The following is a 16,255-nucleotide window of genomic DNA, read 5'->3' as shown; positions in this document are numbered from 1 at the left end:
GCTAAAATTCCTTGAAACAAATTTGATGTATTTACATTGAACGCAAAGTGACATTTAGTTTTTGCTTCCTCTTTCCTCTCTTCTGTGGTCATTCAATACATACGTATGCTAAGATAAAAAAAAAAAAAAAAAAAGTAGGTATTGCATTAAAGGGCTTCCGGCCGGTCATGTTGCACATGTTCCCGTTGTGGCTGTGGAGAAGGGGAAGATTAAGTAACTTCTGTATTTTTTTTTTTGGGGGGGGGGTTGATACTGAGAAACTGAATTCAAAGGATAGAAGAGTAATTTGGCCTTTGGTTGTATCTTATGTTAAAGTTGACCTTGTTCATATGTCATACACTGTATTAACCTCCACTCTTCTATTTCGCTTATCTTGGTGAAGAAGGCTATCAGATCAGAGGAGGGTGGTGGTGGGGGGGGGGTTAAATGTTATTTTAAAGAGTTGAGGGTCTGAAGGACAATTCCACAGACGAATATTTTAACTTTTAGATGCATGCAGAAGACGGCCGGCGTTGTTACATCAATCTGGAATTTGAGTATTAATTAATTAGAAAAGCGCGGGATAAAATGGGGATCGAACGTAAAGCAAAAGAGCGAAGAATTCCAAGTTGCCCGAGACATGTTTTTTTGTCTGAATGTCTTTGAATATGCTGTTTGTAATGATGTATCTGAAACATATCAGTGCTTACAGAAAGGTAGGTACTCATCTTATAGACATAGTGTTTTCAGGAAGCTTCTTTGGTAGAAGCGATGATTTCGAGTCATTTCTGTGATTTTAAGGAATTGCCATGTGAATTATATTATGAAAGAATTCTATATTTCTCCCCTTTTGCAATATGCAATAAGCCCCTATAGGAGGTTAGGGGGTCCCATGGTTGAAGAATGTAGCTGCTGCCCAGCAGTCCCCTTTTCTTTATAGAAAATATGTTCTAAATATTACATTTGACTAAGTTGCCATGTTTTCCAGCTTCAGAACCTCCCTAGAATTCCGATTGCTGATAAATAGAAGTTGGAGGAAACCATGGGGTGTATAATAATCGCTTTATTTAATGTTTGGATGTAGTTATTACACCGCAGTGGAAAGAGAACATCCAGCAGGGACGGGGAGGAGAGTGAGGGCATTCCAGGGGAGGGAGATGTGTATTGCAGAAAGGTGGGAGGGTCTGGGGTTACTAAAATGTGTAAACACCGTAGGAGTTCTCATAGCCGACAGTAAGCGACTAGAGACAAGAGCTGACACTCAGAATGTACCAGTCCAAAGTACCCAGCCCGGCTCTCCAGGTAACAAGAACAGCGGACATTCTACAGGTCGAGATGGTGGGGAAAAGTTACGTGGAGGATACTCTGTACCCTGGTGTTCTCGGATGTGCCTGCCGGAAATGAGTATTGGGAAATAACTATGTTTTCCCCCCAAAAAAGTTAGGTCTCGTTACACACTGCTAGAACAGACCGGGGTAAATGGGTACAATGGGGTGGTTGGATGGCAGTGCCGGCTGTATGTATGACAGGTGAGGGTCTTTGGCGGATCTTTAATCCCAGCATACGGGGTTCAAGCAATGTGTGGTATATTAGAAATCTTTGCTGGGGGTGACACTTCATGGGTTACAGATGGATCTGTGTGCGGCAGGGATAGTAATGCCAGGGCTATCTCTAGAGACGGGTATTTTAAATGTCTGGTTTATTATTTCTCTGCATTGTTATGTAAGATACAAAGTATCATCATGGATATGCTATATATACACATATATATTAAATATTTTGCCATGTGCTGTTGTATGAGTGTGTTTTCTGGGGAGTGTCACCGACAAGGCGTGAGCTCTGTGGATGTACTAAAGGTGGGGGTGGCATTAAAACAGATCCGTGTCTGTACTCTGCTTACTTTTATGAGTGCCAAGTATCCAGAAAGCGATGGCGTGTGAGTTTGCGAGGGGTTCTGCGGGGAGGCTGAAGGTCGATTATTGTGCTAGGAGATAAGGCATAAAGATGTGTGAGCGTGTGTGTTAGTATGTTTCTCTGTACATGTGCCAAAATGAGAGAATGATAAGGCCCGTGCCCTTAGCTGAACCCTGTGGCAGAGCTCCTGGCTTTTTTAGGGTTAAAAACCTTTATGAGTAACTTCATTTATGAATGTTTGCACAAGGATCACCGTTGTTCGTAAAACCCTTGACAACAAAGTCAACAAAGGATTAAAACATTTTTTTGAGTTCTTTCTTTTAACTGGTTGGTCGGCGACCGAGTGGACAGGAATATATTGTAGATCAGTCCAGGTTTTATCTGCCACGACATTCTTGGCTTTAATGATGAAAACACACCCAGAATGTAACCCGTTGTAAAGAAAAAGGTCCTTTGTGGTCTTCATGGTCATTGCGAGGGTGCCGTCGCTCCCATGACCCAAGTGACAGAGACGAGGGCATGTAACATGCAGTTTTGCCCCAGTGACTTGTGTAAGAGGCTAATTTTCCTATTACCTCAGCAAGTCCCCAGCAGAACCGCCTCATGCACTTATTACACATACAGTATGTGCCCTTTATAGCACTACAACACCTATCATTCCGAGGTAGAAAGCCACGACTGCCCTGCTAATCCTTGGTTTTTAACTTAAGCATTGCCAACGCACCCCGTGCATCTTGCTGACGCTGGCCTAATGTGCTTTCAGGCTTGCAGGGGTAAGATTAAAGGGAAATGATGCCCCTTCTGCCCCTAACGGTATACTTTGTGGCATGGCACAAGCACTTGTATTATATGGCTATGCAATAAGATGGCTACGGAAGACCCCAGAGCAGGGTGACCATTTTCTCCCCCAGGACACATGTAAAGTGCTGCCCCCTGCAGTATGTGGCATGGATAACCCACAATTATCAAATCTGTAATATACCCCACACATGTAAAGTGCTGCCCCCTGCAGTATGTGGCATGTATAACACCGGGGCAACGCTTTACGTCGCTGGTCAGTAACATGTGAAATGTGTTAGCATCCCGTGTGGTCACCCCTACACGAGAAGGTCACAGGGTGCGGGGCGCAATTCATGCAGGGTGTGGGGTGCTGTTTGGATCCCTGCCCAAAGTGCAGAATTATTTAGTTTCTCCACTGGAAGGACTGTAATAGCAAACACCAGAAAGGGCGGAGGTACTCTTTTTTTGGCTTTTAAAACTCTTTCAACGAATTAGCTTGCATCCACTGTCATGACCCCTCCGGTCCGCTTGTTCCACCATCATACACCCTGTTCAGCGTCATACTCAGACTTTGATCCCATCTTTACATTGTCGTTTGCACCTGCCCAGGCCAACTGCCCCCTGACCACAGGAGCTGGCGTTCCAACCGGCGACAAGCTCAATGTCCTGACTGTGGGCCCCCGGGGGCCGCTTCTGATGCAGGATGTGGTCTTTACGGACGAGATGGCGCATTTCGACAGGGAGAGGATCCCAGAAAGAGTTGTCCACGCTAAAGGAGCAGGTGGGTAGTGGAAAGCGTTCCCTCTAAGGTGAGAGAGTGAGCGGCTGGTGATCCCTCCATCGCTCCAACATGATCCAAAACGTGCCCCATGAGACCCTAAAAAAAACGGTTTCCTAGTCTATTCGCTCCACGTCTCTCTGCGTCCTGCGTTGGCTACTAAGTGCATTATTTGTCTCGTGTTTTCCAGGAGCCTTTGGCTACTTTGAGGTCACTCACGATATCACCAGATTCACAAAGGCGAAAGTGTTCGAGAAAATTGGGAAGAGAACTGACATCGCCGTTAGGTTCTCCACCGTAGGTGAGAGGCCGGCTTCCACTGGGAACACTAGTGGGAGGGTGAAATCTCGCACCTGCGGAGGTGGAGTGGACACTTGCCTACGTCAAGACCTTTTTGGCCACTCTATTTACCCCATAAAGCGTTGTTTGTTAACTGGCTGCGCAAAATCAGGACGGAAACCATTATTTTTTTGAAATTTCCTTTTGGCAAAAATTGATCTTTTTTCCACCATCTGCAGCCAATGGAAAATTTCTGTAAAAAAAAGTATAAAAGTGCCAGGGATGGATACTAACTTAATCTAAAAAAAAGGGGCCACTTGAAGGCACCTGAATAATCATAGAAGGGAGCCTAGAATGTGTTTGGAGGCTACCACCATAGAGGTAGACTGCTACCCGTCTATGGAGCAATTCTAGAGCTAGTTGGAATTCCTCCGCGCTAATATAAAAATCAATCTGCAGTCATTCTACGCTGATCCCTGTCTGCCGTCTTTTTCCTCCTCAGCTGGAGAAGCTGGATCGGCCGACACCGTCCGTGACCCACGAGGATTTGCGGTGAAATTTTACACAGACGAAGGAATCTGGGATTTAACCGGCAACAACACGCCCATCTTTTTCATCAAAGACGCGATTCTGGTGAGTTATAAAACAAAATCTTTTTCAGCAATACCGTCTTTTAATTCATAAACCTTGCCGGCAGATCGGCCCCATTCGGCCCCCGTCTAGTTGCCTGTTTCTCCTGAGTCAAACCTCAACCAGTTGTTGGTCTCATTTTAGATGCAGGAGCCGTATGTCTATCCCATGCATGTTTAATACCCTCACTGTATTACCCTCTACCACTTCTACTGGGAGGCTGTTCCACTTATCTACCACTTATATCCTTTGAAGATCTTCAGATCTGTCCCAAATACTCTACCTCCCTCTTCCTGCTATTAATGCCACCGGCCATACAACCCAGCACCCTGCAACACTTTTCCCGACGCTTTAATGCATTCCCTGCTTTAGAACTAATTACCGGTCCTAAGAAGTAACAACTGGTATGACATCATCATTTATGTGGGAAATGTACACCGAAACAGCTGATGATGCAACCGACTAAGAAAACCATTTAACAGAGAAATCACAATAAAACAGAAGTTATAGAATAACCTTATTATGGGCGATCTGAATACTGTATTTAATAATTATAAATGATTAAATTTTTTTGCAGTTTCCATCCTTTATTCACAGCCAGAAGAGGAACCCCCAGACTCACCTGAAGGACCCGGACATGGTGTGGGATTTCTGGAGCCTGCGGCCAGAGTCTCTGCACCAGGTTGGTTATCGCAACCTTTTTCTCTGTACTTTCTTAAAAGTACCATTTTTAAATGTTTTGGCGTTAATAATAAAACCAGTTTGTCCGCCGACGCTCGGGCAGTTTTCCTAAACCCTGTAAACATTAATAAAACAAATTAGTGACACGTTTAAGGACACGGCCTAGCAGACGAGAGAGAGATATCGCGATTATTACCCACGCCCAGGAGAGAGCGTTTATCACTCACAGACCTCTGTGAGGGAAAGAAAACCTCACGTTATTCTCCAGAGCTTCACCCATGATAATAATTTTATAAAAAAAATGATTAGTCATTCTGTGACGAGCATATTGTGCTAGATATTTAAACGACTACAATCAGGGCCGGCCCTATAATGGGGCAGACTGGGGCAATTGCCCCAGGTGGCACTTTAGAAGGGGCGGCACTTTGCCGCCCCAAGCGCTTTTTTTTTGTTGTTTTTTGAAGCGGAGGAGAGAGAGAGGGGCACCAAGTGGTTTTCGCTTACCCGCTCGCCGCCTCTCTCTCTCTTTCCTCTGCGGCGAGTCTCCCTGTTCGGTCCCGGCTTGTAATGCAGAGCGCCGGAAGTGACGTCAAGTTCCGGCGCTCAGCATTACAAGCCGGCACCGTGGCAGAGCAGGGAAACTCGCCGCAGGACTGTTTAAAGGTAAGTACCGGGGGGGGGATCGTAGATCATGGCGTCGGCGAAGTTTAAAATGCCCCCCCCCCGGCGTCGGCGGGGGGGGGCGGCATTTTAAACTTCGCCCCAGGCGGCATTAAGTCTGCGGCCGGCCCTGACTACAATTCCCATAATCCCTCTCCAGTAATGCAGCCAGTGATGGCAGGTGCCCCTGGTTACCCCTGCTTTATCATAGGGACCTAGTCATTTAGGTTGAAAAAAGACCTAAGTCCATCAAGTTCAACCCGTCTACCGATCCTTCCTGCTTTTGATCCGAAAGAGGGCAAAAAACCAACCCAATGAAGCTATTTTTGGGCGATTTTGCCGCACAGGGGGCAAAATTCCTTCTTGACCCCAAAAGCCAATCAGATTTCTCCTTGGATCAAGAAGCTCTTAAATATTAATGTTTATTCTATCATTTATAGCCCAGTATGTTCTGCTTCCCTAAGAAAAAAAAAAACCCAAAATCCAGACTCTTTTTGAAGGCATCTCTTGGCAGCGAATTCCATACCTTTATTGCCCTCACTGTAGAGAATGCCGTATGTACACTAACAGTATTAAGATGGAAAGGATACTCTACGTAGAAGGTCTTCATCCTGAGGACGAGGGGCATAAAAATGGCCAAAATACTCAGAACACACAAGGATCTACCTAATGGAACTTTCCAGAAACCCAGAAGAAGACACGCCAATGATTGGGTGTATGATGTCATCATACATTTTGTGGTTTATCTTATTATAGAATATTTATATATTTTTTATATTTCTCGCAGGTAACCTTCCTGTTTACTGACCGTGGCATCCCCGACGGACACAGGCACATGAACGGCTACGGGTCTCACACCTTCAAACTGGTGAACGCCGAAGGGAAGGCGGTGTACTGCAAATTCCATTACAAGGTACGAGGGCCGGGAGCTGGAAAACACCCGTCTGAGGGGAGTTTAAATTAAAAGATATATGCATGATGTAATCAGGTTAATTATACGGGGAACACAACATGTTCCGACAGCGCTTACTTATTCACCATCGATGTTTGCCTCTACTTGTCTCCTCTACCTCCTTTCTCCTCTTGCTTCTTTTTTTCTCTCTCCGCATAATCGCCGTTTAAAACGACCGCAATAACAAAACTAAGATTTGGAAAGGTTTCAATGATATTTACTATCATTATTTTTGTTAAAAAAAAGGAAAATGTTATATCTAATAAGTGATAGACCCATTCGGCCCCATCTAGTCACCCGTTGTCGCCCGTTGTCGGTCGTTGTTGGTCGTTGGTCTCGTCTTAGACCTTAATCAGTCGTTGGTCTCTTCCGCTGGGAGGCTGGCTGAACTTACTTGATACCCAACCCTTCTGATCATATGCCTTCCCATCTTGCATGTGTTTCCTTGACCCTTAAAAGAAGAGAGAGAGGTGGACAATGTTACGTAAGATGTTTGATCCATGATCTTTTTCTCCAATCTGTCTTTGAAGACCGATCAGGGCATCAAGAACTTAACGGTAGAAGAAGCTGATCGCCTGGTGGTGAGCGATCCCGACTACGGCATCCGAGACCTCTTCTGCGCCATCGCTAACAAGAACTTCCCGTCTTGGACCTTTTACATTCAAGTCATGACCTTTGAACAAGCCGAGAAGAGCCCCTTCAATCCTTTCGACCTCACCAAGGTGAGTGGAGGGATATCGCCTCTAAAGCCAGAAAAGCACAATTCGAGGAAGCAATGAGGTCACATAATCGGAGCATTAAACTGAATCAGATAGTTGGGAATTTTTTTTTTTTTTTTTACAAATTATTTGAGAATTTGATCTAATTTGGTAAATAATTTCATATTTTTTTTAAAAAAACTGGGGGCTGCATGTTTTTTTTTTTTTGGTTTTCTATCAAATGACTGCAGGTGACCTCATCTTTTGTAAGAGTCTAAAATAATTAAAATAGTGGAAAAAATATATATAAATTATACTTTGAATTAAAAGAGTGTCTGGGCTGATAGAATATTATTTATTTTAATTGATGTTAATTAATTGATGTCAATTAATGAAAGGTTTTGCTAATTTAGTGGCTCTAAAGGGCTTCTAAACATCCCTTGGATGAAAAATAGGTTGAACGCAAAGGGAAAATAACACTTAAGAAGGCAGAACTTGTCCGATCTTGCCCCAAGGTGTTAGGTTTGCTGCACGCCTGGCGAAGGATTATTTCTATTATTAGTCTGACGTCCATGAAAACAAATATTTGTGTCACTCTCTGCGTGGATTAGAATGGAATAGAATTAGAATGTTAAGTTATGATGTCATCGTCCTACACCTTCATTCTCTATTACAGCAGGCCAATAAGGCATTTTCTTAATGTGCCCCTTTAACGATCAAAGTACCCCTTCATTTATTGTTAGAGGGGAGGCTAACATGTTACGTGACTTTTATATGTTCTACAATTCAATAAAAGGCTACATATCGAAAATGACAAGCGACAGAAAGGATAGATTTTTAAATGAACCGTCTGAAAATGATGTTCTCCGGGAGACTTTATCATCTGGGTAACAGCAGACAGGCTGGCGGGGATAGCAGGGCGTAACCTGTCTGGCCAACTGAAATAGAGATTAAATTACAGCAATTAACAGCCAATGAACTAATGATGTCATTAATGGCTCTCCTTTGTGTCATACAGTATATAGGGCAGTGTAGCTCGCCTACAACCATATGTACAGCCTTCAAATGGGGGTATAGTTATATACATGGCAGTAAGGTTAAGATATATTTATACGAATAGCACTTGTGTGTGTGTATATATATATATATAGGGTGTTTTTCTGGGGGCTTCCATATATACAACCCCCAGGCCCATAAAGATTATACGCAGCCTGAAGAGCTAGCTCAGGGGTCAATCAAGCCAGGTGGGCTATTAACACAGCACATCAGAACATATTTAGGAACCAGCATACACAGAGTCCTGTTCTGTCCAAAAATGCTCTACGAATAATAGGGGGTCCCATAAAAGGAGCACAGAAAGGACCCAGGCATGGTGTAACTGCTGCAGAAAAAAAATCTAGACTCTAAAAAATTCTGTTTTTTTAAATGCAAGCCTAATTCACAAACAGAAGCCCATTATGTTCATCGATCGTCCTCAGGTCTGGCCTCACGGAGAATACCCGCTGATTCCCGTGGGGAAGATGGTGTTGAACAGGAACCCAGAGAACTACTTTGCCGAAGTGGAGCAGCTGGCGTTCGACCCGAGTAACATGCCCCCCGGCATAGAACCCAGTCCGGATAAAATGCTGCAGGTGAGGGCAGTGGGCAGCAATCAAACCCTACATCACATCCCAACATTCAACTCATCCCTTTGTACAGCGCCGCGGAATATGGTGGTGCTATATAACTCAATAATAATAATAATATCCCATTTGATTCCATTGATTAAATATATGATTTAATGGTCTATTATAGCTCATTAGTTCTCAATAAACTACAACTCCCACAATCCCCAGGAAGCCTTTCAGTGGCATTGGGTCAGCACTGCTTGGCAGTTATTTAGGGCAATGTCCACTAAGCGCTGCTAGGTGTTTTTACTTGTGACGGTTTATGTGCTCCGTTCCAGGGTCGCCTCTTCTCATATCCAGACACACACAGACACCGCCTGGGTCCCAACTATCTACAAATCCCCGTCAATTCCCCGCGGGGCACCAGGGTGGCCAATTACCAGCAGGATGGCCCCATGTGCATGTTTCATATGCCCAGTAAGTATTCACGGATCAATGATTGCTGTCTCATGTTACTTTGTGAAAGAATACACTTTGTGTGTCTACAGGACCTGTCATGACTCATATGCTGGGAGGCTGTTCCATTTATCTACCACCCTCTCATTAAAGGAAAACGTCCTTCCATCAAAGCCTCTGACCCTCTAGTGTTAGATTCCGGTCTCTCGTTCTAACGTTTCTCCCTTGAAATAAACTTCCCTCCTGTACTCTGTTAAACCCCTTTAACTATTTAAATGTCTCTGTTCCATTGTTCATATGGACTTTAAACAACTTCCCATAAGGTTTGTGGACAGGACTGGATATCGTGCTAAAATAACACTTTGGCCTTGAACACTTTGGCCGTTGACTTCACCCCAGACTTTTAGGGTTCAAGGTAGACCTGTCCTGTTGGACAAAACAGGTTGCCCTTTGCTACAGTAACCTGTGCTCAGATCAGCCAGAAGTAATGTTGGAATTTCTTGACCTTTTGTGATTTAAAGCCATCGCGTCCAGGGGTTTAATACCAAGTTGGAAACCATCTGCAGTCTCAGAAAACGTAGCAGGTTTCTCTTAAATATACATTTTCCAGGGCCGGGGTCTTCGTTCCATTACCCACCCTATACAGTTTCTCTAACCTACTTTTAAATGATGAATAATTCTCACAAGACTCCTCGGCGTTCAGAAAACACGATCACACGGCATGTTCTCCTTTCCTCGGGTCAGGTTATGGGTTACAAGAAGAGCGTCGTTTGACCATCACATGTCAGAAGCTCCTACCAATTCCTAACACGCTCTGAGATGTTACCAAATATCTTCCTTCTGTAAAAAAAACCAAAACAGAAATCCATTGTTCTTTGTTGTATCGGAATTTCTAGAAACAGGACTTTCATTTTTCCAGGACTCCAGTTATTGTAACTCTTTTAGGGTGATACATAGTTACATAAAAGTCTAACCATTCCACAAACCCCACAGGACAGTAACCTCATCTCAAAGGTCAAATAATCCTTCTTGACTCCGGGGCGGTTGGACTCACCCTGGATGAGCTTTATCTCCTGCCTTTACTTGTGATAAGTGTTGAGCAATCTAGAACAGACTTCTAATCCTGATCTAGTTCCTAAAGTCAGAAGAAGCATTGCAATCGGTTTCCATGGTCTAAAATATCCTCACAGTTTTGACTTTGCTCCTCCAAGCCCCCCGAGGCAGTCATCAGGGAGAAGTATTAGTTTTGTGCCCCACCAGGTCTTCATCCTTGGTCAACCTTCTTCTTGGTCTGTGCGGAACCTTGCTATGGTGTCAATTTACTAACACAATTCCACACAAGATTCTTTAGAACTTCCGTATTTGTCAGACATGTTTCATGTAGGAAGCCCCAATATATTTATGGAGATCTAGGAGGGTCTCTGATTCTTCAGGGTTCCTGCATCTCCACACGGACCTCCTGATATATCAACATTTGGTCATTTGGACGCCGTCGTGTCTTGAGGTCTTTGGGGTTTATTCACTAAAGGGGGAGTTGACAGGAGAGTTTGCGAGAGTTGATCGGTTCCAGATCCTTGACTTCATTTTATGAAAGTTCAACCTCAATGAGCTTCTGCCTTAGAAAGATCTTCGCTGAGCCTGTTTAATTAAATCAGTAATATATATCTTCAAAGTCTCCTCACCCATTGAATTATACATTATACAGGGCCAGTCCAGCCCTTGTTGCTGGAGAAGTCTGTCGAAGCGAAAACTCTGCTGCAAATGTGCCTTTTAGTGAATAAACCCTTTGCTGGGGACAGTTGCTATGAGGACACGGATCAATGTTATGAAAATCTAGCGGCTTTATTGAGAGTTTTTATTGAGTTCCATGAACGTATTTTTCTTTATTTAGGCAACATGCCGAATTATTATCCAAACAGCTTCATGTGTCCCCGAGATCAACCCAAGCACAAGGAAACCTGCTTCCCTGCCTCGGGAGACGTTGACAGACACAACACGGACGATGAAGACAACGTCTCGCAGGTACGGGGGTCCCAGCCGCTTGGTGAACGCACTGTGAGATTGGGTTTAGAATGGACTGAACGGCATACACTGTATACAGTAATAACCCCCCAGTGCTGAATACAGTAATATCACCCCCCCAGCGCTGTATACAGTAATATAACCCCCAGCGCTGTATACAGTAATATAACCCCCAGCGCTGTATTCAGTAATATAACCCCCCAGTGCTGTATACAGTAATATAACCCCCAGAACTGTATACAGTAATAACCCCCCAGCGCTGTATACAGTAATATACCCCCCCAGCGCTGTATACAGTAATATAACCCCCAGCGCTGTATACAGTAATATAACCCCCAGCGCTGTATACAGTATTATAACCCCCAGCACTGTATACAGTAATATAACCCCCAGCGCTGTATACAGTAATATAACCCCCAGCACTGTATACAGTAATATAACCCCCAGCACTGTATACAGTAATATAACCCCCAGCGCTGTATACAGTAATATAACCCCCAGCGCTGTATACAGTAATATAACCCCCAGCGCTGTATACAGTAATATAACCCCCCAGCGCTGTATACAGTAATATAACCCCCCAGCGCTGTATACAGCAATATAACCCCCCAGCGCTGTATACAGTAATATAACCCCCCAGCGCTGTATACAGTAATATAACCCCCCAGCGCTGTATACAGTAATATAACCCCCAGCACTGTATACAGTAATATAACCCCCAGCGCTGTATACCGTAATATAACCCCCAGCGCTGTATACAGTAATATAACCCCCCAGCGCTGTATACAGTAATATAACCCCCCAGCGCTGTATACAGTAATATAACCCCCCAGCGCTGTATACAGCAATATAACCCCCCAGCGCTGTATACAGTAATATAACCCCCCAGCGCTGTATACAGTAATATAACCCCCCAGCGCTGTATACAGTAATATAACCCCCCAGCACTGTTTTTGTGTATTTGAATGTTATGTATATGTTGCTCACAAACACAGACAAGCAGGGGAACATAACTTCTTTTCTTTACTCCCTTTACCACATGCAACACGTTAAGATATATACACAAGAGACCTAACACAACAGAACAAGTACACATTCCCATTATGCTGCCATCTACTGGCAAAACAGACTACATAGTACCCCAATACATAACAACTGTAAACAGTAATATAACCCCCAGCGCTGTATACAGTAATATAACCCCCAGCGCTGTATACAGTGATATATACCCCCCAGCGCTGTATACAGTAATATAACCCCCAGCGCTGTATACAGTGATATATACCCCCCAGCGCTGTAAACAGTAATATAACCCCCAGCGCTGTATACAGTAATATAACCCCCAGCGCTGTATACAGTGATATATACCCCCCAGCGCTGTATACAGTAATATAACCCCCAGCGCTGTATACAGTAATATAACCCCCAGCGCTGTATACAGTAATATAACCCCACAGCACTGTATACAGTAATATAACCCCCAGCACTGTATACAGTAATATAACCCCCAGCGCTGTATACAGTAATGTCGGAAATGACAAAAAACAGGTTTTATCTCATTTTTCTCCAATAAACTCCCTTTATCTCCAGACCTGGAGGCGCCGTTGCTGTCAGTCATGTGATATTTTGGGTGACTTTCCGGCTTATATACTACACTGAGCTGATGCTTTATGCCAATGCTAATTAAGTCTGTTCTAAGACTGAGTCACTCTATTGTTCCCCACGGGCAGTATGATAAGGAGTCAGGGTGTTTGTTTAGTAGATCAGGGCTCAGATAACAGAGTGAGAAATCATACAAACGGCTGATATGCAGCTGCATGAAAACATTATATTACAGGGCAAAAACTACAACTGGGGGAAAAAAGCGCAATATTTTTGAAAACCTATTTTCAGCCTGATACTATTTCTAAATGTTCTATTTTTTGGTTGTTTTTATCCATAAATGATGTCACTTCAGGTGAGAGCATTCTACACCAAAACCCTGTCCGAGTGCGAGAGGCAGAGACTGTGTGAGAACATCGCCAAGCACCTAAAAGACGCTCAGATCTTCATCCAGCAGAGAGCTGTGAGTGATATCTTATGTTCTATGTGTGTTATTACATCATCGATGGATACTTATGGAGTGAAAACTCTCCAATTTACTTATGTGCCTTTTTTAACTGATGTTAGAATTAAGTGTTTTGGGTTCTTTCCCAGGTGAAAAACTTCAGTGACGTTCACCAGGATTACGGCGCGAGGATCCAGACTCTGCTGGATAAATATAATGCTGCAGAAGGAGATAAGGTACAGATAACCTTCCAAAAAGGACCATTTAACGAATTCAAAATTAAAAAAAAAATGGCGAATTAAAGGGACAGTAAACTAGACGCTAAGGGCTAAATTTAACACGTGTCCCTAAAGCAGCCATGGGGAAGAAAAGGGAAACCTCAGGGCCACGTTTCCTCATAAGTGATAGGTTATCCAATTTTTAGGGGAACTGGGTGGGGCTTGATAATAGCCACACCCACAAAGCCATGCCCATTTCAAAAAATCTCCACCCACTTTCTATGTGTTTTGTTTTGCTAATACCTTTTATTGCCAAAATCCCATACTATGGAGCTCATTAATGTCTGCAACCTTTTCTGCCCAGAGGGCCGGTCTTGTGCCTAAGGGTACATGGATGGTGTATCTAGCACTGAAAATGGTCAGTATACCATGGGCTATACCTATGGACTTGAGGAGAAATTCTAATCACCCTTTCAGCCTGAAGGATATGGTCAGAGGATATGTTTCCGAAGATCGAAGGACATTACACACAATAAGAGCCCCCCAAAAAACATAACAGTGATTGAAAACCTGCCTTTCCTTTCCATATAACCAGGTAGAGGGGATCGGTGGCTTCACCTTACTCACCACTCCCCACCATGCGTGGCTTCACCTTACTCACCACTCCCTGCCATGTGTGGCTTCACCTTACTCACCACTCCCCACCATGTGTGGCTTCACCTTACTCACTACTCCCCACCATGTGTGGCTTCACCTTACTCACCACTCCCCACCATGCGTGGCTTCACCTTACTCACCACTCTCCACCATGGGTGGCTTCACCTTACTCACTACTCCCCACCATGTGTGGCTTCACCTTACTCACCACTCCCCACCATGCGTGGCTTCACCTTACTCACCACTCTCCACCATGCGTGGCTTCACCTTACTCACCACTCACCACCATGTGTGGCTTCACCTTACTCACCACTCACCACCATGTGTGGCTTCACCTTACTCACCACTCCCCACCATATGTCATTGCCTTACAGTTCTTATTTAAAAAATGTATTTGGATCCCTTTGAAGCCAACAAAGACATGTTAATGATTTCCTAACAATTCGTCTTATAACCTGTTTGTTATGTTTGTTTTAAACATCAGCCTAAAAACAAGAACAAAGGAAAAAATCCACAAAGAATAGAATAAAAATTAGAACGCAGAATAATGTTCTGTATTAGAAGACAGTACGTCTGTTTACGTATTTTTCTTTGTTGGAGTTTATTAATTTTGTTCTTTTTTTATATTTATTTAGAAACCGCTGCATTGTTATGTTAGACAAGACGAAAAGAACGCGCTGTAGGGTGTTGGACCTGCGCAGCTATGGGGGATCTCGATGTCTGGTGGATCCCATCGTCCTTTATCTGCATTTCCTGCGATTTTAGTCCTGCGACTGCTTTTTTTTTTTGCCTGTTTTGGGCAAACTGTTTTTGGAAACAAGCGCTTAATCCAAGCCAACCGTCCTGTAAACTGCATTCATTGGTGTTGCTGAAGAATCCCGTTCACAGGGGTCCCACGTTTGGAGAATGGGTTTCAGGGAGAGTTTGCGGGGGTCTGGCGGCAGAGCCCCCAAAAGCCAGAAAGATTTCATAAAGTGAATGCTGTCAGAAATCGCACAACTGTGTCACAATTCTATACGTGTAGCGTTCATAACACAAATACTATGTATGTTACAATGTGGTCATGTGTATGTTTTGTTTTGCCTGATTACGTGTATTTTGGGAACAAAAAATGTTCATTTTCAGAAGAATATTCCCTTGGTTTATATTTGTTAGAAATACATGCAGTATTTTTTTAGCTTACGTCAGGCTTATGCATTGGGATTCGTACAAATTTTATATTTTGCCGGCTGCGTATCTTTTATAAAGCTTTCATTTTAATATTCTCATAGAATACATAATATTCCTAAATACCCAGATATTACACGTTATATTATTTTTACACTTTGAATTATATGAGTCTTGACTGCTTATACCCATATGTACTGCGCTCCTCGATTTGTCATAACTATTCGCACCTTGTGGCCCTAAAACCAAGAGCCGTCCCTGGGTATACTTCTATTCAGATACACTACTGTTCAAAAGTTTGGGGTCATTTAGAAATGTCCTTGTTTTTGAAAGTAAAGCACATTTTGTCTATTAAAATAACATGAAATGGATCAGAAATCCAGCGCAGACGGGGTTAATGTTGTAAATGATTATTGTAGCTGGAAACGGCTGATTTTTAATGGAATCTCTTCATAGGCATACAGAGACCCTTTATCACTCCCATCACTCCTGTGTTCCAATAGCCCTTTATCACTCCCATCACTCCTGTGTTCCAATGGCCCTTTATCATTCCCATCACTCCTGCGTTCCAATGGCCCTTTATCACTCCCATCACTCCTGTGTTCCAATGGCCCTTTATCATTCCCATCACTCCTGTGTTCCAATGGCCCTTTATCACTCCCATCACTCCTGTGTTCCAATGGCCCTTTATCACTCCCATCACTCCTGTGTTCCAATGGCCCTTTATCAC

At 43.6% G+C, this 16,255-nt stretch overlaps 1 protein-coding gene across 1 annotated transcript; it reads left to right on the top strand.

Moving 5' to 3' along the window:
• The first annotated feature begins 1,177 nt into the window (after positions 1 to 1,177).
• On the top strand, positions 1,178 to 16,222 carry LOC128467084 (catalase-like). Its single transcript, XM_053448597.1, has 13 exons — positions 1,178 to 1,281; positions 3,283 to 3,454; positions 3,642 to 3,752; positions 4,233 to 4,363; positions 4,938 to 5,042; positions 6,489 to 6,614; positions 7,184 to 7,375; positions 8,830 to 8,982; positions 9,297 to 9,435; positions 11,306 to 11,436; positions 13,394 to 13,501; positions 13,633 to 13,719; positions 14,994 to 16,222. The coding sequence occupies exons 1-13, from the start codon at positions 1,246 to 1,248 to the stop codon at positions 15,039 to 15,041; spliced, it is 1,539 nt and encodes a 512-aa protein (XP_053304572.1). The 5' UTR covers positions 1,178 to 1,245; the 3' UTR covers positions 15,042 to 16,222.
• The last annotated feature ends 33 nt before the right edge of the window (positions 16,223 to 16,255 follow it).

This window comes from Spea bombifrons, chromosome 10 (genome assembly GCF_027358695.1).
Source record: "Spea bombifrons isolate aSpeBom1 chromosome 10, aSpeBom1.2.pri, whole genome shotgun sequence".
Lineage (NCBI taxonomy): Eukaryota > Metazoa > Chordata > Amphibia > Anura > Pelobatidae > Spea > Spea bombifrons.
The sequence above is the reverse complement of the archived record's forward strand: the minus strand, read 5'-3'. Positions and strand labels throughout refer to the sequence as shown.